Source organism: Dipodomys spectabilis, unplaced genomic scaffold, assembly GCF_019054845.1.
Source record: "Dipodomys spectabilis isolate Male_0828 unplaced genomic scaffold, ASM1905484v1 ptg000019l, whole genome shotgun sequence".
NCBI classification, from domain to species: Eukaryota; Metazoa; Chordata; class Mammalia; order Rodentia; family Heteromyidae; genus Dipodomys; species Dipodomys spectabilis.
This window is the reverse complement of record NW_024870696.1, coordinates 26,339,282-26,361,945: the sequence shown is the minus strand read 5'-3', so window position 1 is coordinate 26,361,945 and position 22,664 is coordinate 26,339,282. Positions and strand designations below refer to the sequence as shown.

The window sequence follows — 22,664 nt, the reverse complement described above, 5'->3', positions numbered from 1 at the left end:
CATTTTTTAGTTTTTCTTTTTCTACAACACATCAATACTATTCTGACACTTCTTGGAACAGTCTTCGTTGTGCACTTGTTCTAGAATTTTTTTTGACATAGAGAACTAAGAGTAGAATTGCTGAGACTTTTTCTGTTCAACTTCATATAATAATCCAAGACATTTGATATTCAAGTGGTTTATTATCAAGTGGCCATTCCGATGTACACTTAGCTTAACATGTTCACTAATTACCAGAACATCAAATTCTCACCACACTAAACCTTTTTTGTGTGCGTGTGTGCCATTCCTGGGATTTGAACTCAGAGCTCAAGACTAGTGCTCTACCACTTGAGCCACAGTTTCAGTTCCAGCTTCTTTTGGTGGTTGAGATAAGCATCTCATGGACTTGGCCTCCTGTGTAGTTAGGCTTAGAGACGTGAACTACCAGGGTCCAGTCCTATTTTTTTGCGTGGTGGTAACTATGTAAATTGACATTCCTTTTTATGTATCACTTTTTCTTGTTATCACCTTTTTCTTTTTCCTCTTTCCCCTTTGTGCCTGTTTCCTGTTCAGTTGTCTTTCTTTTTGAACCATAAAGTAAAGGCACAATGCCTAGGTGCATCTGATCAAAATGAACTCCAGGAAATGGAAGCATTGTTGTTGGTTTTGTTTTCTTTTTCTTTTGTTCATTTATCTGTTTTTGGAAAGATGATGGGAGGCGCGGAAGTGGATGGACAAAGGGTGAACAAACACAGTAGTAGTAGTCATAGATACTATGTTGAAAATGAACTGTATAACTTGTGGGTGGATTAGGAGGGAAAAACTGGGAGAGAAATGTACTGTTTACCTGACTTATGCAACTGTAATCCCTCTGAACATCACTTTTACAATAGCGATAAGAAATGGAAAAAAATCAACAATGCAAATACTTTGTCATCTTTTGATTTCTTCTGTTGATAAACAAGTTATTAATTTAATGTCGAGAATTTATTGGTATTTTATTTTGTTTTCTGTGTCTTGCTTTTAAAATATATCCTTAACTAAAATTCATAAAGATAGTTTGATTTATCCCACATATTTTAAAGTTCTATTTTCCCACTTAAATATATCCAAGGTAGGATTGATTTTCACTCATGGCATGAAATAAGGCTCTAATTTCATTTTTCTATAACCAAGCATCCCATAATCATTTATTGAAGATCCATTTTCCCACAGTACCTGAAAATCCACTTCAGTTATATTCAAGCCCACTGGTCTTTAATGTTCCCTGGGGTTCTATTTCTCTAAATAACACCACACCCTGCAATTATGTTCCTGTTACAATGCATAATAAGATCAAACTGAAGCCAGGTGCTATACCACTAACTACTCAGGAGGCTGAGATCTGAGGATTGCAGTTCAAAACCAGCCTGGGCAGCAAAGTCCATGAGACTCTTATCTCCAATTAACCACCAGAAAACTGGAAGTCCTGCTGTGGCTCAAGTGGTAGAGAGCTTACCTTGAGCTGAAGAGCTGAAGTGCTGAGGGACAGCACTCTGGCCCAGAGTGCAAGCCCCACAACTGACAACAAAAAAAAATGACCTCAAGGTAATCTCCTTAATTTGGCGTTTTGATATCAGTCGTAATAGCTTGGATACTTCATGGATGATTTTGTATGCCTTCTGTTACATATACTTAATAGAAACACCGTTAATGATACTAAGATCACTTGTTTAAAATGCAGATGGCTAAGTCTCCTCATTGCAAATGGAGAACATTTATCACTTATGTAGTAATCTGGTAACAATAACTGACATGTTGTAACTTATTTTAGAGTAAATAGTGTTTAGGTGTATCCAGTTTTTGAGTTTGCAAAATATTATTTTTCTCTATTACTCAGGCATTTTCTGTAAAAAGGATATGAACTATAGTTTCTTTCAAAAGAGATGGGATTGAATGTGTAAATTTTTTACTTGTCAATTTCCAAGACCTCTTCAAGGATTTGATGTAGTGGTTACTTTTAATAAGCGTGTTTTTTATACTCTTGATTATTTTATACTCTATCTGCTGCTGAGTCCATTTTTTACTTATTTAATGCACTGAGTTAAGTGTAGTGATTCTGCCTTTTGATACTGAAATGGACTCTGTGCCCCCATTAACACGTTAAGTATTCCCTTACTTTCTTCTCAGACTTTTCCCATCACAGACATAATTCTTACCTTCTCTGATTCATGCTTTTCACTTGACCCATACGTTGCCCCGGTTTTCAGCCCCTCTCCTTTCTGGTTTCTAGGAATTTCTTCCAGGTTTGTTGCTGCTGTTTACTTCAAGCTCGGGTTCTCTGTTCTACCACCACCTATTTATTCAGTGCTAGCTATGGGCTAAATCTGTTCTGAAAATTCAGAGGTGAACAAAACTAACTTGAGCTCAAGAGTCTTTAAGCCAGAATCCTTGTTGTAGTGACTGCCTGTGAATGGGCGTGGCAGTGAGTGCACGGGCGTGGCAGTGAGTGCACAGCATGGCACTGAGTGCACGGGCGTGGCAGTGAGTGCACGGGCGTGGCAGTGCATGGGCATGGCAGTGAGTGCACGGGCGTGGCAGTGAGTGCACGGCGTGGCAGTGAGTGCACGGCGTGGCAGTGCACGGCGTGGCAGTGCACGGCGTGGCAGTGAGTGCACGGGCGTGGCAGTGCACGGGCGTGGCAGTGTACGGGCGTGGCAGTGAGTGCACGGCGTGGCAGTGAGTGCACGGCGTGGCAGTGCACGGCGTGGCAGTGCACGGCGTGGCAGTGAGTGCACGGGCGTGGCAGTGCACGGGCGTGGCAGTGCATGGGCATGGCAGTGAGTGCACGGGCGTGGCAGTGAGTGCACGGCGTGGCAGTGAGTGCACGGGGTGGCAGTGAGTGCACGGAGTGGCAGTGAGTGCACGGGCGTGGCAGTGAGTGCACGGCGTGGCAGTGAGTGCACGGCGTGGCAGTGAGTGCACGGCGTGGCAGTGAGTGCACGGGCGTGGCAGTGCACGGGCGTGGCAGTGAGTGCACGGGCGTGGCAGTGCACGGGCATGGGCGTGGCAGTGAGTGCACGGGCGTGGCAGTGAGTGCACGGCGTGGCAGTGCACGGGCGTGGCAGTGCACGGGCGTGGCAGTGAGTGCACGGGCGTGGCAGTGCACGGGCATGGGCATGGCAGTGAGTGCACGGGCGTGGCAGTGAGTGCACGGCGTGGCAGTGCACGGGCGTGGCAGTGCACGGCGTGGCAGTGAGTGCACGGGCGTGGCAGTGAGTGCACGGCGTGGCAGTGAGTGCACGGGCGTGGCAGTGAGTACACGGGCGTGGCAGTGAGTGCATGGAGTGGCAGTGAGTGCACGGGCGTGGCAGTGAGTGCATGGAGTGGCAGTGAGTGCACGGGCGTGGCAGTGAGTGCATGGAGTGGCAGTGAGTGCACGGGCGTGGCAGTGCATGGAGTGGCAGTGAGTGCACGGGCGTGGCAGTGAGTGCACGGCGTGGCAGTGCACGGGCGTGGCAGTGAGTGCATGGGCGTGGCAGTGAGTGCACGGCGTGGCAGTGAGTGCACGGCGTGGCAGTGAGTGCACGGGCGTGGCAGTGCACGGGCGTGGCAGTGCAGGACGTGGCAGTGAGTGCACGCCGTGGCAGTGAGTGCACGGGCGTGGCAGTGAGTGCACGGCGTGGCAGTGCACGGCGTGGCAGTGAGTGCACGGGCGTGGCAGTGAGTGCACGGCGTGGCAGTGCACGGGCGTGGCAGTGCACGGGCGTGGCAGTGAGTGCACGGGCGTGGCAGTGCACGGGCATGGGCATGGCAGTGAGTGCACGGGCGTGGCAGTGAGTGCACGGCGTGGCAGTGAGTGCACGGGCGTGGCAGTGAGTGCACGGGCATGGCAGTGAGTGCACGGGCGTGGCAGTGAGTGCACGGCGTGGCAGTGAGTGCACGGGCGTGGCAGTGCACGGGCGTGGCAGTGAGTGCACGGCGTGGCAGTGCACGGCGTGGCAGTGCATGGCGTGGCAGTGCACGGGCGTGGCAGTGCACGGGGTGGCAGTGTGGCCTCCTGGCTCCGGCTGTTCTGGAGGGTTAAAGGAAATCCAGTCAGATGCAGGACTGTGGGAACTCCAGGCCCGGCCGCTCAGGAAACCCGGTGATGGCTTCAGCCCGGGGTGACAGGCCTAGGAAGGTGGGCCCAGCCGGCGCCGGCTTCGGCGGGGAGGTCGGACTCCGGGGGCCGTCGCCCCAGGTCTCCGGGCCGGGGCCGGGTCCGAACGGGCTGCACCGGGGCGGGGGGGTCCCCGGAGGGGTGTTAACGGTTCACTACGCTCCCGAGGCCTTGGGAGATGGGCCGAGCACCGCCCGCACGTCGCTCTGCTCTGGGCCGGCGGGTGGGAGCCTCGCGGACTCGCCGGCCCAGGCTGGCTCGGAACCTGATCCTCGGACCCCGTGCAGGCCCCTTTCCCCAGGGCACGCCCCGCGCGCCCGGGGACCCGGGATTCCCCCGCGGCGGACCCGGACGGCCTTCTGGACTCCGGCCTGCAGGGGGCAGTGTGGCCCGGGGGCGACGCCGCGCCGGGGAGCGCCAAATCCTTCCCGGGGGCCGTCAAAGGAGTCACGGGGGCCGGAGCCTCGGGACTGAGCCTGCGCGCGGAGCCCGGCGCGGCGGGGCGCGCGCATGCGCCGTGGGAAGGGCCCGGCGCGGCCGGCACTGGGCGGGTCCGGCGGCTCCTGCGCGTCGGGGCCCCAGCCGCGGTGGGAGGAGCCGGCGGCTTCTCCCTGGTAACCGTCGCGCCGCCGCGGCCCCGCCTCGCAGGCCTCCCGGCGGTCCTCGCCTTTGGGGTGCTCGGGCCCCGGCACCCCGGAAGTGCCCCGCGGCCTCTCGGAGACCCCCGCCCCCGCCGCCGCCGCCGCCGCCGCCGCCATGCAAGGGGAGGACGCCAGATACCTCAAGAGGTGACCGCCACCCCGGGCGGGGCCGGGCGCGGGCGCGGCCACCGGGCGGGCAGGGCGCCCCGCGGGTGCGGGGACCCCGAGCCCTCACCCGACGGCGCCCGGGAGCGCGGCCGGAGCGCTGCCCTGCGGGGGGAGGGGAGGGGGGAGGGGAGGGGGGAGGCAGGGGGGCGGGGGATGAGGGGAGGGGGAGAGGGATGAGGGGAGGGGAGGGGAGGGGGGTGAGGGGAGGGAGAGAGGGATGAGGGAAGGGGAGGGGGCGGGGGAGGGGAGGGGAGGGGGGTGGGGGAGGGGGATGAGGGGAGGGGAGGGGAGGGGGAGCGGGGGAGGGGAGGGGGATGAGGGGAGGGGAGGGGGCGGGGGAGGGGAGGGGGCGGGGGAGGGGAGCCGCCGTGGCGAGGTCAGGTCTTTCGTGGGCGTTCTTCCGCCCCTGGCCGGCGCCCGCGGGCTGGGAGGGGACAGCCCAGGTTGGACGGGCGGCCCCTGTGTAGTTGTCGCCGTCCACGCAGGACTCTCAGCCACTCGAGTCGGTGCCCAGCCTCCCATCAGGCAGGGCTGGGCCGGGCAGGGACAGGCCGGGCGGGGCCAGGCAGGGCAGGGCCAGGGCCAGGGACAGGGCAGGGGTGAGGACGGGGACTGAGATGGGGCCGGGGGTGGGGGCAGGACAGGGGCAGGGGCGGGAATGGGGATGGGGCGGGGGCGGGGCCAGGGGCAGGGTGGGGGTGGGGCCAGGGGCAGGGCAGGGGCAGGGCAGGGACGGGGCAGGGGCAGGGCAGGGGCAGGGACAGGGCAGGGCAGGGCAGGGCAGGGCAGGGGCAGGGCAGGGACGGGGCAGGGGCAGGGCAGGGCCGGGGCAGGGGCAGGGCAGGGACGGGGCAGGGGCAGGGCAGGGCAGGGGCAGGGCAGGGGTAGGGATAGGGGCAGGGCTGGGGCAGGGGCAGGGCAGGGGCAGGGCTGGGGCAGGGGCAGGGCAGGGCAGGGGCAGGGGCAGGGCAGGGCAGGGGCAGGGCAGGGCAGGGCAGGGCAGGGCAGGGGCAGGGACCAGGGACAGGGACAGGGGCAGGGCAGGGACCAGACAGGGGCAGGGCAGGGACAGGGCTGGGGCAGGGACCAGGGACAGGGCTGGGGCAGGGACAGGGCTGGGGCAGGGACAGGGGCAGGGACCAGGGGCAGGGACAGGGGCAGGGACCAGACAGGGGCAGGGCAGGGGCAGGGGCAGGGGCAGGGCTGGGACAGGGGCAGGGGCAGGGCTGGGGCAGGGACCAGACAGGGGCAGGTGCAGGGCAGGGGCAGGGCTGGGACAGGGGCAGGGCAGGGGCAGGGACCAGACAGGGGCAGGGCAGGGGCAGGGCTGGGACAGGGACAGGGACCAGGGACAGGGCTGGGCTGGGCTGGAAGCAGACCAGCCCTCCTGATCTGGGGAGCACCCAGCCTCAGGTGTGTTCTAGAACAGTGTCCTCCAAGCTGCTACCTGGTACTGTTTTGAGGTAACCATATTGAATAAGTGCCACCTGTGCAGTAATGTCACCCGGGACTAAACCCACACAACTCATAGCCTTAGTGAGGCACAAACAAGTAAGTGTAGTGACACAGACTTATGTCCTTCCATGCTTTCAGAGTTGAGGCCTTTTCAACTTGACCTCTCCCTGTTCCCCTCTGCTCCAATAGTGCATCACTTTGCCCTGCAGAAAGAACCCTCTCTCAGTCCTTGTGTGTGTCCGTGCTTGATTCCTGTGTGTCTCTCTTTGTCCCATACTTGCCCTGTTCTTTATGCCGCTAACTTTTCATTCTCGGATTTTGCTTACATGTTACTTTTTTTCGTAGCTCTTCCCTGAGTCTCCTTTTGCTAGCCCACAATTCAGAACAGATATACCTATTAGGTTCTCATAGTACTTCATACCTTGTTTTCGCCTGGTGTTAATAGTCTCTGTTTTATTCTGGTCCATAAACTCAAGTTGAAGGCCACATGTATGTGTGTCTTACCTATCATTGTTCTGGCACTGTGCCGGAACACAGGTTATTAAATAGAATCAGAATGAGACTAGAAATAAATGTAAGGCAAATCATGTAAGATTTACGAACATAAATTTTATTTCCAGGATATTGGGGAACCATTGAGGGATTTATTTTTTTTTGTGGATAATATGTAACGTTTTATTTGTTCCTCTTCAGACTTGCAAGCATTTGGCAAATAACAGGTTCCTACTGACAGAGAATAAGGGATGATTTTATAACATACAACTTCATGTAAGGTTCACGTTGGCAAATGATTTGTCCAATCATCTAAAGATACTAAAACTTTCCCTATTGAGGGATTTTAAAGGATGAATGGTATTTATTCATTCCTTAAACAGTTATTCAGCCACATAGAAAACATATTTTTCCTTGTCTTTATAGCACTTATACTCTAGCATATAATACAGAATTTAAACACTTAGAAAGAAAATGCTGGTATCATCTATGTGTTGTATGTAATAAGCATGTAGCTCTGAAGCCATACATTTTCACATAGTATAATTGTGCTCCATCGGTGGCCTACCAGACATCACTATTTCATTCCATTCCTTTTGATAGCTGAGTAATACTTCGTTCTGCAGATATAACACATTTTATTTATTCATAATCCATCTGTTGATGACTATTTGGATTGTTTTTACCTTTTGGCTATTGGGAATTAATTTGTTATAAACACTACAAAGTTTTATTTGAAACCTGTTTTTGATCTTTGAGTATGTTCCTGTGCATGGAGTAACTGGGCAATAGGTATTTCTATATTCATTACTGAGGAGCAAATAAGGTTTCCTACTAACAATGTGTGAGCATTCCAGTTTGCCCAAGTTTTCACCAACACCTGTTACTCTCTTGTATTGTTTTATGGTTATGGCTATGTTGATACCGTCCTTTGAGTTTGGCTTGCATTTACATAATTATTAATAACATGGAACTTTCACATGCTTCTTGGCTATTTGTCTTTCTTCCATAGAAAAAGTTTTATTTTCATATATTCTAAATTCTAGACCTTTATCAGATAGTAAAATGGGTTGTCTTTTCACTGTATTGAAAGTGTCAAAACTTTGTGAAGTGCAGTTTACTTATTGTTTGTTTGTGAAGTGCAGTTTACGTATTGTTTCTTTGGTTGCTGTTTCGTTTGATTGCATTTCAGACCTTTAGTTTTTTTCCTAAGCATTTATAATTTTAGCTCTTAAATTTATATCTTTTATTCTTTCAATTTAACTATTATATGTAGCGTGTGGTAAGGTTCCTGTTTCATTCTTTACACATGGATTTCTATCTGGCCGTATAATATTTGTTAAAGAAATTGTTGTTTTGTCTATACATAATATCGTTGTTTTTTGTGTCTTTTGTGTTTTTTTTTTTTGTCAGTCATGGGCCTGAACTCTGGGCCTGGGCGCTGTCCCTCAGCTCTTCAGCTCAAGGCGAGTGCTCTACCACTTGAGCCACAGTGCCACTTCTGGCTTTTTCTGCTTATGTGGTGCTGATGAATCTAACCCAGGGCCTCATGCATGCAAGACAAGCACCCTACCACTGAGCCACCTTTCCTCCATCATTCTTTTGTATACTGTTTATGTTGTATCTTTTCCTATCATTCTTTTGAATGCCGTTTACATTGTATCTTTTCCCATCGTTTTACTCTGAACCTATTCATGTGCTTGGATTTAAAGTGACTACTTTGTAGATAGCATATACATGGATCATTTCTTAATTATGCAGCTTGCCAGTCATTGCCTTTTAACTCAGAACTTTATTTAAAGTAGTTATTGATAAGACTTAACATCTTTCTGTATGTCATACCATTCCTTGTCCCAGAGTTCCTTTGTTATTATCTTTTGTGTATTATTGATTTTTATTGTATTGTCATTCCCTCTTATCTGTATGTTTTAATAGCTTTGAAAATTATGATTAGCAAGCTAAACTTACTAACCTTTTTAAAATAAGTACCAATCTAGATTAAATATAAAAATTTGGCTTCTATACATTCTTATCTTGTCATATACTGAATATTTTAAATTGTGTGTCCACTAAGGTAGATTTCTAATTAGTATTATAAATATTTTTCTTGTAAATCATATGGAGAGGTATTATAAACTCAAAATACAGTTATACTGGCCTCTATATTTACTAGTAGTTATCTTTAACGATATTATTTATTTCCTCACATGTCTTCAGTTTACTGTCTAGTGTCTCCTTCAATTCAAGCGGAAGGACCCCCGTTAGCATTTCTTACAGAGCAGTTTTACCACTAATGTCTCTGTTTCTCTGCCTCTCCCCTTCTTTCTTTCTCCCTTGTTTCTTCTCTCTCCCTTCTTTCCTTGCTTTTGTTTCTTCATCCTTTTTGGTACATCATAATGAATACCCACATTTCAGCAGAAAGAACTGAAATTATAGCCCATTTGCTTCTGCTATATTTGAGCTAGAAAAAAAAAATCTATTATACCAAATGAACATTAGGTTGCTAGACAAATACTTTAAATCATTTGTCATACATATGTTTAAAAAGCTAAAGAAAACTAGAACTAGAATTAAAGAAAGCCAGAAAGTATTATTTCAATAAATAAACCGTATCAATAAAAATACAAATAAATAGTACTAGTAAAAATACATGGGATGAGCTGGGCGCCGGTGGCTCACACCTGTAATCCTAACTACTCAGGAGGCGGAGATCTGAGGATCATGGTTCAAAGCCAGCCTAGGCAAGAAAGTCTGTGAGATTTATCTCTAATTAACCACCAGAAAACAGGAAGTGGTGCTGTGGCTCAAGTAGTAGAGCGCTAGCCTTGAGAATGAAGAGCTGAGGGACAGTGCCCAGGCCCAGAGTTCAAGCCCCACAACCGACACACACACACACAAACACAAACCATGGACGGGAGGAGGGTTGAGAGTGAAGAAAACTGGGAGAAAATGAAGGAAGAGGTGACCCTGTCTGATAGGAAATGTACTCACTACCTGACTTACGTAACTGCAACCCCTCTGTACATCACCTTTATAATAGTAGAATAAAATAAAACAATGCAGTCAATCTGGAAAAAATGACATGCATTATGAAAGGGTTCATGTAAAAATATTACAGCTGAATAACTGAAGGAAAATAGTAGCAGGGGTGTTCAACAGCAGATTTAAGCACAGGAAAGAAGAATCAAACTTGAAGATAGCTCCAGTGAAGTTAGCGGTCTGAGATGCAGAAGCTGGCCTTAGCATAGGTCCGTGCCTACTAATGCACGTCACTAGTACTATCTGCAGCAACTTGTAGTGCCGTCTTGACACAGTTCCCAGTCAGGCCAAATGGAGATGGCTTAACAACTCCATGGCAGGCTCAAAGCAGAATTCGTGGCGAGATGGGTTTAACTGGCTCTTGTTGCAGTCAGCTGTCCACAACGGGTACATGGCTGCTGTCCTCAAGGTTGTGTAAGGCTAGGTCGAAGCCCACAAGGGGGTTCAAGCACAGTTCAACTCAGAGCATACCTGACTGCAAACCCTCGTGCTGAGGGGAAGTCCCACAGAGATCTACCCTGCTTGTGTAACCTTTCTTTTGACGGAATACTCACTGTGCACCGTAAACGGCGGGCTATCTTCTACACATCCAGTAAGGTTCTGTTTTTCAGTGTTTGGGGAAACGCTAGCCTTTGCAGTTCCCCACTCTGCTGTTGTCACTATATTCGCTACCGTTATGATTATTATTTTTTTGGGAGAGGTCCAGTTGTGGGGCCTGAACTCTGGGCCTGGGCGCTGTCCCTCAGCTCTTCAGCTCAAGGCTAGCACTCTACCACTTGAGCCACAGCGCCACTTCCGGCTTTTTTTTCTGCTTATGTGGTGCTGGGGAATTGAACCCAGGGCCTCATGCATGCAAGGCAAGCGCTCTACCACTGAGCCACCTTCCCAGCCCATGATTATTTTTTAATATATTTCTTTTGCCTGCATGCTCTCTCGTCTCTTGTCCTAGGACTTCACTCACATATACTATGCCTACTCAATGTGTAGCTCTGAATCAAACTTTCACTGTTCATCCTTTTGTCTGTTGTTTTAGTTATGTTAACTATTAACTATAAATACACTGTTTCTGATTTGATATCATGGATGAATATAAATACCCTAAAACCCATTGGGAGCTGGGACACTAATCACATGAAGTGTGCCTGTAGGCCCCGCAACTGTAGAGGCTTGGCAGAAGGATTGCTTGAGCCCAAGAGTTCAAGACCAACTTGGATAATACAGCAAGGCCCTCTTGTCTACAAGCAAAAAACAAACCAAAACACAAGTCCTTTAAGATTTAGGATTATTTCTTACTATTCAGAGGATTCCTTTTTTCATGGTTAGATAGTAAAGGGGCACTTAAAATCGAGGGTCCTCTTAATTAGTTTTCAGATATAATAAGCTAGAGTTGGTAGCATATTGGGGACAAGTCTACATTCATTTCACAGTTGGTCTTAGAATATAGTCCTCCTGCTTTCAACCCATAGTTTAGAGCATTAACAAGGCAACTGCTGTTGAGTACTCTGAACTCAGTTTTTGTGTCCCTAGTCATATGTGACTATTAAAAGATTCTACTACATCTAGCTATAACTATTCAATTAGTGAATATCCCCTAGGACAAAGCAGCCTCAAATTTGACCTACCTCTCTCCATTTTCAGTTTATCCTGGGTCTTAGCACTGTGATTTTTTTGTTTTCTATGCCTTCAAACAGATACAAATATACATATTTCAGTCCTCAGCTTTTTTAATTTTCTTGAAATACATGTTGATTTTAAACACCTAATCCTGTACATTTTCATTATCAAGTCCTTATCTTGGTAGCAGAAATGCAAAACTTATTTTGATGGCATCCATCAGAAATTATAAATATGAGTAAATATCAAAGATTTTCCTTCTCAGTGTCTTTAAATACCTGACTTTTAAGCAAAACTTAAACTTACTTTTTGTGACCCTTTTTAGATGTAATGCATAAGACAACTCTTGGCATTCTGCAGTGGCCTGTGATTTATTGCATAGTGCCAGGTGTATACGTGTTCATTTGTTATTTGACACAACTTTATTTTGTAATCCTTTTGGCAGCAATAATTTTTCAAAAAATACCTTTTTAATGAAAAGCCAGGTACTTTTATTTTTGCTTCTCAAGAAAACTAGTGATGAATGTAAGAGACATTTATTTTGTATGTCAGAGATCATCGTAATATCAGAAACCACATGAAGTCTGCAAACATAAGGATGTGTTTCAGAAGTCAATGATTAAGAATGTTATGCCCCCAAAGTAACATTTTTAATACAGTTACAGATGGAGTGATTTATATTACTCTTCTAAAGTATCTTGGCTCATAGAGACTTAAAAAATCCCTACAATTGTATTTCCAAAATAATTTAGCACCTTTATTTTTGCAATTTTCTTGTGCATTTCCTAATACTGACTCCAGAGCCTTTCCTTTCTCTGCATAAATAACTCAAGTAAATGGATCATTTTAGAAATTACATTGATAATAATGAGTCAAAGTATTCCTAGCTGGAAGAACATCCTTAAATTTAATGTAATCTGAATAAATTTGACATGTTACTGTATTTTGTATTGTATCTCATCAGATTAAAAGATTCTATGACCTAGCTGGCTAGCTGTGATTAAGAGTGAAAAATTTGTTTCCATTGTTTAATTTCCTTTAGTACAACTCATTTTTATCATTTTAAATGGTAAAGCAACAAATACTGATTAATACATTATTTATTGCAGTTCATTTTGTAACTTTAGGGGTTTGGGAATTAAATGTATTTGGGGTGTTTCTGAAATTACTACTGAGAGTATAACATATATGGAGATGAGTGTTGATTTGAGGTGAATGACTATCCAACATACAAAGTTTTGTAAATGCTTATTTGTCATGTGGCCTAGTTGTGGTTATGATTTTATTTAGAAACTAATGTTATAATTTATACAGCCATGGTAAACAGTACATGATACATTATATATTAAACCTTATATAATTCCATTATGTCATTTTGTGATCGAAATAAATGGATTAGGTAGGTTTATTTTACTTTTTAGAAAACTTTAAATTTTTATTTTGTTTTCGGTACTTCACTAGCTCTTTATCATACAGAAAAACCCAAATAGTTTTACAACTTGGGGTGGGGAGGAGTTGGGGAAGTGGGAAGGGAAGGGGAAAACAAAGGAGGGGGTACTCATCTTACTCATGTGACTGTAACCCCTCTGTACAGTATCTTTACAATAAAAATACATCTTAAGAAAAAAATAGAAACCCAAATAGTTACATCTTGACAATTCTTACCTTTCACATGGTTGGAAAGGGCAAGGTTTATTTTTTAAAATACAAATTTAGAGGTAGCTATCTTTGATGTTGAAGAGAATGACAGTAAGTTTTATTGTCATTGTCATTCTCTACAAGGACATCCTAATTGCTTGTTTCACTCATTTTCTTTGTGCATGGTACTTTTGGTAACTGTATTTTTCAAAGGTAGCACTATTTATGTGAAGGTACTTTATGCAGTTGTCTCTTTTCCCAAGTTAAAAGTAAGTTTGATTCAAAGGCATATATAAACCAGCCTGTATTTTTTGGAACTAGTTAAAAATCACGGCCATGTCATGAGGTTTTTTGGGTTTTTTTGTATTTTGTATTTCAGGAAAGTTAAAGGAGGGAATATTGATGTACACCCATCAGAAAAGGCGCTCATTGTCCAGTATGAAGTGGAGGCCACCATTCTTGGAGAAATGGGGGATCCCATGTTAGGAGAACGAAAGGAATGCCAAAAAATGTAAGTAGTGAATCTACACAGACCTGATGCCACTTTGATCTTCATAGGCAGTAGGTGATCACAGCATCTTTAGAGAGAGGTTATCTTAGAGAAATTACATTAAACTGTAACTATAAAATATGTTTATTCCAAATAAAATGTTCCTGTCACTACTAACTTGTAAAGTCAGTCATAAATGTTACATGTATATGGGACTTTTCAGTTTAATTAAAAACCCTAGGTTTTCTCTTTCCTGGAATTTCATGAAGTAGTATGATTTTCAGAAGTTCCCAGTTAGGACACAGAACTTGAATACTCACTTGAAAATCTAGTCCTCTGCAACATGTTAGTAATATCACAAGATTTTTCTGGCTCAAGAGATTAGTTTTAGTTCTCCCAGTGTCTTGTGCACTTTCCTAGTTGCTGGTATAGCTGTCCCTTGGGAACTGGGTTTTTTCACTAGCCTGGATTTGTGCTGGTGATGATCTTGCCTGCCTTCCATCGCTTTTCAGAAATTTAGATTTGGGAGTCACTAATATTCTCATTCAACCCTCCTTTCTCCATAAACAAATAAATGAAAGGACCTAACTTTTACTTGGTAACTAGTTAGAGAAAATTCTATTATTTCCTGGTTTGTGAGTTACTGGGAACACATGTGATAATATTTAGCACGTTAAGTGTATGGTGATGATCCTCAACTGGGAGTGGTTTTTCCCACAGGGGGTATTTAGCAGTGTCTGTAGATATTTTGTAAGGAGGAGGAGGGCATGGCCATACATTGGCTAGAGGCCAGTTGACTGTTGCTAATTATGATGTACTACACATGCTAGCCACCTACAGATTCATAGTGCTGCAGCCAGGAAACCCTTGCTTATAGCAGTCTTCAAGAGAACTTGCTGAGTAGCTTAAGTACACCTTAACTGTCCTTTGTCTTTGGATTGGATGGAGGCTAACTGACATTAATAATGCATTAAAAATGAATGAATCCTCTACAATAAAGAGAGATTTTACACATGCATTCTTACACATTTTACAGCACCTTTTTGTCACATTCTCCTCTCCATTTACGTTTGAGTGATTGCTTGCCAAAGTTTATATATTTTGAGAACACATAACAATCTCTATTTGACTTCCCAAGAAAAGCAGCAGATTGGATTCTTTGACTTTAGAACCTCATGTATCCATACTTCAAGAGAAATTTAATTTTTAGTTCTTAAGGTGTCCTCACTAGTTTTTTAATGTAGAATTTGACAAAAATATTAGTGCTTTAAAATCTTCAGGCTTTTTAGTCAAGAATTACATTCAGCAGGGAGTTGGAAACAAGCATAAGAATCTGTTCTGTGATTAGGGTATGTGCACTTAAATCTTAGCAAGAAAAGACCTGAATAACTCAAACAGGAAATCAACCCTGGCTGCCCAGGATTTGGAGAGTAATCATATTGTTGAACACAAAGAAAATGTGCTTGTAATTCAAGAAATTTTCTCAGTGGTGTAGCAGAAGGGAATCTCATATAGGATGAGAGAGGTATGAATTGAACCTGTTATTAAGTTGGAGTCATCAAAGCTGTGGCCCAGATATGGTAAAGAAATTTTACAAGCTTGTCTTTATGAGAATTCCAGTTTTGTACAGATTTTGTTTTGAGAAACTGGTGATTATGGTCCAAAAATAATACAAGTGATAAAGTTTTTGATAAATGGTAATAAGCATGAAGTGCCTAATAAAAATGTTATATGTTGATTATAGGAATGGTCCAGTACCCATACAGCTAAAATTTTCTAAAACATTTCTCAATATACCTGTATTTTTTCATGTCTTCTTAACAAATGAAGGTGTAGGGAACTGTCTGCTACTCTGAGTAGAAAAGGATGCATCAAGTTGCTACTATGTATGTGGTAGAAAACACCTAAAAGAAGCTTGTAAGCCTTTGTATATTAAAACAATAAGGTAGACTAGTAAAATGGTTAAAGTGCAAAGTGCTAACAATAGCAGATTCTGCAAGAATGTGGAATAATAAGGACTTTCATTTATAGCTGATGGGAAAATAAAATAAGCATATATTTTGCAAGAAAATTTGGTGGTCTCCTACGAAGCCAAAAATAGGCTAACCATATTATGTAGCATTTGCCCAGCAAAAGTCTTTATTTTTAATTGCCAACAATTTGAAGCCACCAAAATATCTTTTGATGGTGAATCTCTAAAGAACAAGATTTAGATTTTATTGGGATTAATATCTTAACTCATTCTACTGGCTTCCCAGACCATTTCCTTGACTTCTCCACCCTGGTCCCTTTACTGAGAAATCATTCATTCAACAGCATGAAGACTTGATTGGTTTCCTCTTTGTGAATTTAAGATCTGCAAAGAAGCATCTACTTGAGAGTGTTTTGTCATTACATTAACTTTTTACTCTGAGTCCAATTTTTGTTTCCCATATATGAATCTGTGTAACGGGCATTTGTCGTCAGACTGTGCCATCTTTTCTTGGCTTGTCAGTGAATCACTTGTGTTATATTCAGATGATGGGAGGGAGTGTTAAACTTTTTTGATGTACTAATTTACATGTAAATTTTATTCATCTGTTACTCAAAGTTTCCCATATAGGTCTTAAAATACATCTCACTTTTCTTCTACTTTCTATATTCTTGCCAGCAAAGCAATTAAAATCTAAAAATATCAAGGTTTTGTCTTGTCCTTAACTAGAAAAAAAAGCAGTAGGAAAGGTCAAGAAAATGATTTACTTGTTGCAGTACGAATTCATAAATCAATATTGATTAAAGATTCATATATTTTTATATCTGAAAGGCTGCATTAGAACAGGACCTCTGAATATGCTGTCCTGCCTAGAGATTCAGAAAAAAAAATTGTTTCCTTTGTTAGCTTCTTTGTCCAAACCATAGAAAATAATTCCTTTAAATTTTCTAAGCATAATTATATGTAATACTTCATTAAGATTTTACAAGTGCATATAGACTCTGTTATCTTAATTTAAAATAGTAGTGTTGGATCTGTGGAGTACTTCTACCATATCTGAGTTGGACTTTTGGATATCCTTGCAGTATTCGTCTGAAAAGTCTGAATGCTAACACAGATATAACTTCTCTGGCTCGAAAAGTGGTTGAAGAGTGTAAACTCATCCACCCCTCCAAATTGAACGATGTGGAGCAGCTGTTGTACTACCTACAGAACCGCCGGGTTTCGTGGTCAGGGAAAGGTGAGCGGAGTGCTGGACTTTTAAATGCAAAGTCAGAGCTGGATTACAATTTCAGCTTCTTTGAGTTTGAGTGAGGTTTATCACGTGTGCTATGAACAAGTAAACTAATGGAAGAATGAATAAGCATATTAGTTTTCAGTGTGGTAGGTTTTATGCTTCCACATAAAACAATCTCATTTGTTTCATTTTACATGTAATGAATATATATTTACCAAAATAAGGAATAAATAAGGAATCTGTTGTTGGTTGTAAATTAATAAAAGGAGAGAATTTAAAGTATAAAACCTATTTTATGTGCCCTAACTAGAGTTTAAAAGTTCAGAAGTGGCGCTGTGGCTCAAGTGGTAGAGTGCTAGCCTTGAGCTGAAGAGCTGAGGGACAGCGCCCAGGCCCAGAGTTCAGGCCCCACGATCGGATCCAAAAAAAAGTTTAGAAATTTCCAAATTTATTAATGATACTTGATTTATTAGTTGAATGGATTGTTTAAGTGTTAAAATATATATCCTATGCCTTAGTCTATCCTAAAGATGTAACTATTGGAACATCCCAGTATCTATTTGCTATTTATTCCCCAATATCTATTTGCCATTTTCCTATCCTCACTTCCTCAGTGAAAGAATTATGCAAGTAAAGTATTAGCACTAAGAAGTACTTATTTACAAAAATAAAAACAGATTATGTGTGTGTGTGGGGGGGGGGTGTTGAATTCCCTAGGTTTGCTCGGCTTGCTTGCTCACAGGTGGTCCTGTCCACTTCAGCAATACCTCCAATCTAGTTAGTTGTCAATAGAGTCTCACAACTCTTCTGCTCAGGATAGCAGAGGATTCGATCAATCAGAGTATTGAACATTGATCCTCTGATTTCAGCCACCTTCGAAGCTAGGATTAAAGGCATGAGCCATCAGCACCCAGCAAGTTGGTATTTGTTGTTGTCGTTGGTGGTGGTGTTTTATGTTTGGGGTTGGTGGAAGGTATTGTGTTTTCAACTCTGGGCCTCATTCTCACTTGGTTTGCTTGCTTGGTTAATGCTCTATCCTTGAGTTATTTTCTCAGTTTTGAATAGTTATCCCCATTTCACAATCTTTACCAAATGTATGGTTTTTCAACATTGAAACACTCCAAAATGTGATACTCTTACAGTAACATGTCTGTGCTCAAATTTGGACTGGACTTAGTACATAAATATTAACATTTTGTTTGGGAGTTTTTTTGCCCAGATTAGTCTTCTCTATATTTACAGCAAATAAATACCTGTGCCTAATAAATTCTCCTAGCACTGAATCTTAACAGATGCATGCACATGTTATTGAATGAACTGAATGGCTGTACACTTAATCTTAAAAGCAAAAAAGGCATTTTGAACTTGAAGTATACTTGTTACCAGTGAGTACTCACCTACCAAGATATAGAAAACATTATCAAGAAAAAAATTATACAAATATTCTCAGAAATATCTTGTTAGGATATCTATATATGAGGAGAGATAACATCTTCAAATAAATTTGAAGTGAGCAAAATCAGCAATGTTTGAACTTTTGTATGTACAATAATGTAGGTTGTACAATAGTTAAAATTAATTTTTCCTAGTGCCAAATCAGTACAGTTTTAAAAGCATTTATAATAAAATACCTGTAGACTCATGAAAAGAAAAGAATGAGTTTTCAAGGAAAGTCAGTATTTTCTCTTTCCTAAAATTAAAGAAATATGAACAATATATGGACAAAATAATTCAACAAATGTTATTCTCTAGATATTATTATTGATGACTATATGCAGTGCTTTGCTAAGTTTAATCTATGCTTATTTTTAATTATTCAGTTTTTCTTAACATTTTAATTTGGTGTTTGATATTTCAGAGCCAGAGAACCCTTGCCCTAGAGGGTGGTCCTGTATAACTGTATAATTCATTTTTTTCCTCGCTGATTGAAACTTCTCGCATACTAAGTTGTCCACTTAAGGCAAAACTTAGCTGTTGAGATTATAAGGACATTATCTAGAATGGTGGCTGTCTTCTGAAAATTATTTATCTTTGTGTTCCTTGAAAGAACAGGCTTTCTCTAGCATTTTAACCATTTCCAGACAAAAATATTACTCAACCATATTTTCAATATCACATTGTTGTACAATGAGTTTTATTGTGACATTTTCGTTCTTGTATATAATGTGTTTTGATATTATTTATTTACATGCATACACGCCTACTCTCTTATCTCCTCTACTCTCTGGTCTCCTCTTTCCTAATAGTCTACAATAATGGATTATTGTATTATATGTTTATTTATCTGCTAGTTTTAAAATCAAAATTTTGATATTTCTGATTTCTTTTAATATGCATTCATTGTTTTTGTTTTTGATTAGGGTCATAGAAAATATATTTATGCTTCTAATTAAATAACTCAGTATAATAAATGTCTCAGAATTTGTGTTAAAGCCTTTGAATATTTTATTTGGGAATAAGTAAGAATTCAATTAATATAATTTTAAGTATTTGTCTTAATTTATTACTTTAATTTGACTTATCAGACAAGAATCAATTATTTTAGCTTATGAATTTACCCATCACTTTTATTATTTTTTCTGTTAACTTTTAGTTTTCTTTTTTTTTTTTTTTTTGGGGGGGGGGTCTGGTCGTGGGGCCTGAACTCTGGGCCTGGGCACTGTCCCTCAGCTCTTCAGCTCAAAGCTAGTGTCCTACCACTTGAGCCACAGCACCACTTCCGGCTTTTTTTCTTTTTGCTTATGTGGTGCTGAGGAATCGAACCCAGGGCTTCAAGCATGCAAGGCTAGCGCTCTACCACTGAGCCACCTTCCCAGCCCCTAACTTTTAGTTTTCATATTGCTCATTTACTATTACTACTCATGTTTCTCTTTGCCTTACTGATTTACCTATTCCTGCCTTAAATTTGAATTAGGAAGGGGAAAATAGACATACTTAGAATTACTATTTTGGCTCTTATTGGAGAATTTATCTGTATACTTATCCCAAAAGTTAGCCAAGGAGGACTTTAAAGTTACTGTCCAACATAAACTTTGTCATGTGGTATATATTTTATTAGTTTGTACTAATAATATACTATATTCCTTTGATAGCATCATTGGGGTTAGCTGAATGAATTATAAATAAGCATTTTTTACACATGGAAAAAAGATTTCAGTAAAAATTTCATTTTAGTAGCTTCCAGTTATAAAGAATCAAACAGATGTAGTTTTTCTCATTTAAATTTGTTTCATTCTTCATAGAAAAGAAAGAAAAATCAAGCAAGCCCAAAGATCCACCTCCTTTTGAAGGAATGGAAGTAAGTCTATATGAATCCTGATCTAATAAAGGATTAATTGTAAGATACTTTTGCAAATAACCACATTAATAAAATGTTGAATTTTCAATGATGACTGAACTTAGAGGTCCTTGAGAAAGGTAGATAATAAGTAATTAACAATGACAAACATTGGTGTGCTTTTTAGACATTTTTATTTTAAATGGTAAAATATCTTGATGTTTTTATTATAGTATATTTTAAAATACCAGTTAATGTACTTCTGTAAACACAAATTACTTTGTAATATATGTAAAATACTTTATATTTTGAATATTTTATGGGGCAGAGAATGTGACTGTGGTAAGGTGCTTCTCTAATATATGCAAGGCCCTGGTTTCCATCCTCTGCAGGACAAAAACTAAATCAAACTCTTTATACTGATAGACAAACTTTAGAGTTTATGTATGTCCATCTTTGCCATAGTTCATGCTTTTTGTATTTACGTCCTAGTATCCAAGGGCATAAAATCTTCATCTATAAAAAGTTGGATGCTATAAGTTATTGGTAATTTGTTAATTCTGATAGTATCACAAAGTATCATTTCTTTGACAACGAATCTGTAGTTGAGTACTTATATCTTTGTTTCAGATTGATGAGATTGCTAACATAAATGATATGGATGAATACATTGAGTTATTATATGAAGATATTCCTGACAAGGTTCGGGGTTCTGCTCTGATCTTGCAGCTTGCTCGAAATCCTGATAACTTGGAAGAACTACTATTGAATGGTGATTTGTGTTTATAAAAAGCATTCCTACTCTGTGAAGTTTGTATTCATATCTTATGTGTATGCATACACAAGTGATTTTCATGTCTTAAATATTTATATTCTAAAAACGAATCATTTTATTTAGGAGTATTTTTCTGAGTCTCTTCCTCCTTCTCTTTCTCTCTCTGACTCTCTCAGCTTATTCTTTTCTACCCTTTCATTATCATCATTTGTGTCTTTGAATCTAAAGAGTTTCTATTGAAGATAGGGTTTGATTGGATTATGGTATCATAGTGGGTTTTTCTAATCTATTTTTATCCATTGGAGTATTTAATCCATTTACACTAATGAAATCACTCATCAAGTAGGATTGGCATCATTTTATATTTGTTATACATGTAAGATTTGTTTTATGTTTTTATTATATTTGCATTTTTATATATATATTTTTATATATATATTTTATATATACATTTTTATATTAGTTTTCTATGTGTCTCTTACCTTTTTTGTTCTATCCCTTCAGTATTTCCTTCTTTTGTGTTGATATTTTCTGGTTTGCCAGTGTTTGTTTTGGTTTTGGGTTTTTTGTTTTGTTTTGTTTTGTCAGTCCTGGAGCTAGAGCTGTTTTGCTCAAGGCTGGCATTTTACCACTTGAGCAACACCTCTACTTCTGTCTTTTTGATGTTTAATTGGAGTCTGAAGAACTTTCCTGCCTGGGTTGGCTTTGAATTGCAACCCTTAGCTTCCAGAGTAGCTAGGATTACAGGTTTGAGCCACCAGCACTCAGCTTCTGCCAGGGTTTGTGGTCTTGTTTTCCTGAATTATTTTTATCTGAGAAAAAAATTTCAAGCAATCTTATTCAAATTCATACCAACTTCATTTTAACAATATGCAAATGTTTACTCTAATAACCCATTTTGTACTATTATATTGTGCAAATATGTATTTGTATATTATAAGGTCATTAATATATATTATGTAAGTACCATTCTATACATTTTTCTTATAAGGCAGATAGAAGACAACCATTGGAAATTTTTATCTTGTCTTATAGTTACTTTTGTAGTTACTTTTGCCAGTAGTCTGAATTTCTTTTTTTAATTGTGAAAATACTGTACAGAGGGGTTACAATTACATGGGCAAGATAATGAGTACATTTCTTATCAAGCATTGTAGCCTCCTCCTTTGTTTCCCCTTCCCATCCCTTCCCATCCTCCCCCTGCCTCCCCACCCAACCCTCCCCGCTCCCCATCTCTGAATTTCTTTATGTGGATTTAAATTCTAAATAGTGTACTTTCATTTTAGCTCAATATTCCTTTTAGTACTTCTGGGAGAAGAGAACCTGCTACTTTAAATTGTCTTAAAGTTTTTGTTTACCAAGCATTGAGTTTTTCCTGTTTTAAAAGAGAATTGCTGGAAATAGAATTTTTTTTTTTGGGGGGGGGGGGGTCTGGTCATGGGGCCTGAACTCTGGGCCTGGGCGCTGTCCCTCAGCTCTTCAGCTCAAGGCCAGCGCTCTACCACTTGAGCCACAGCACCACTTCCGGCTTTTTTTTTTCTACTTACGTGGTGCTGAGGAATTGAACCCAGGGCCTCATGCATGCAAGGCAAGCGCTCTACCACTGAGCCACCTTCCCAGCCCAGGAAATAGAATTTTTGATTGACAGGAATTCCGTTGCACTTTGAATGTTGTTATCTCTCTGCATTCCTGACTCCTGTTTCTGATGTGAAATCAGTTATTGACCTTATTGTGGTCCTATGC

At 42.1% G+C, this 22,664-nt stretch overlaps 1 protein-coding gene across 1 annotated transcript in view; it reads left to right on the top strand.

Moving 5' to 3' along the window:
- Positions 1–4,667: 4,667 nt before the first annotated feature.
- The window catches only part of Kifap3 (kinesin associated protein 3), a 112,582-nt gene continuing 94,585 nt past the window's right edge, over positions 4,668–22,664 (top strand). The window contains exons 1-5 of the mRNA XM_042674349.1: positions 4,668–4,911; positions 13,550–13,681; positions 16,718–16,872; positions 20,112–20,167; positions 20,777–20,918. Coding sequence (XP_042530283.1) covers positions 4,880–4,911; positions 13,550–13,681; positions 16,718–16,872; positions 20,112–20,167; positions 20,777–20,918 — 517 coding nt within the window. The 5' untranslated portion in view covers positions 4,668–4,879. The remainder of the gene's footprint in view (positions 4,912–13,549; positions 13,682–16,717; positions 16,873–20,111; positions 20,168–20,776; positions 20,919–22,664) is intronic.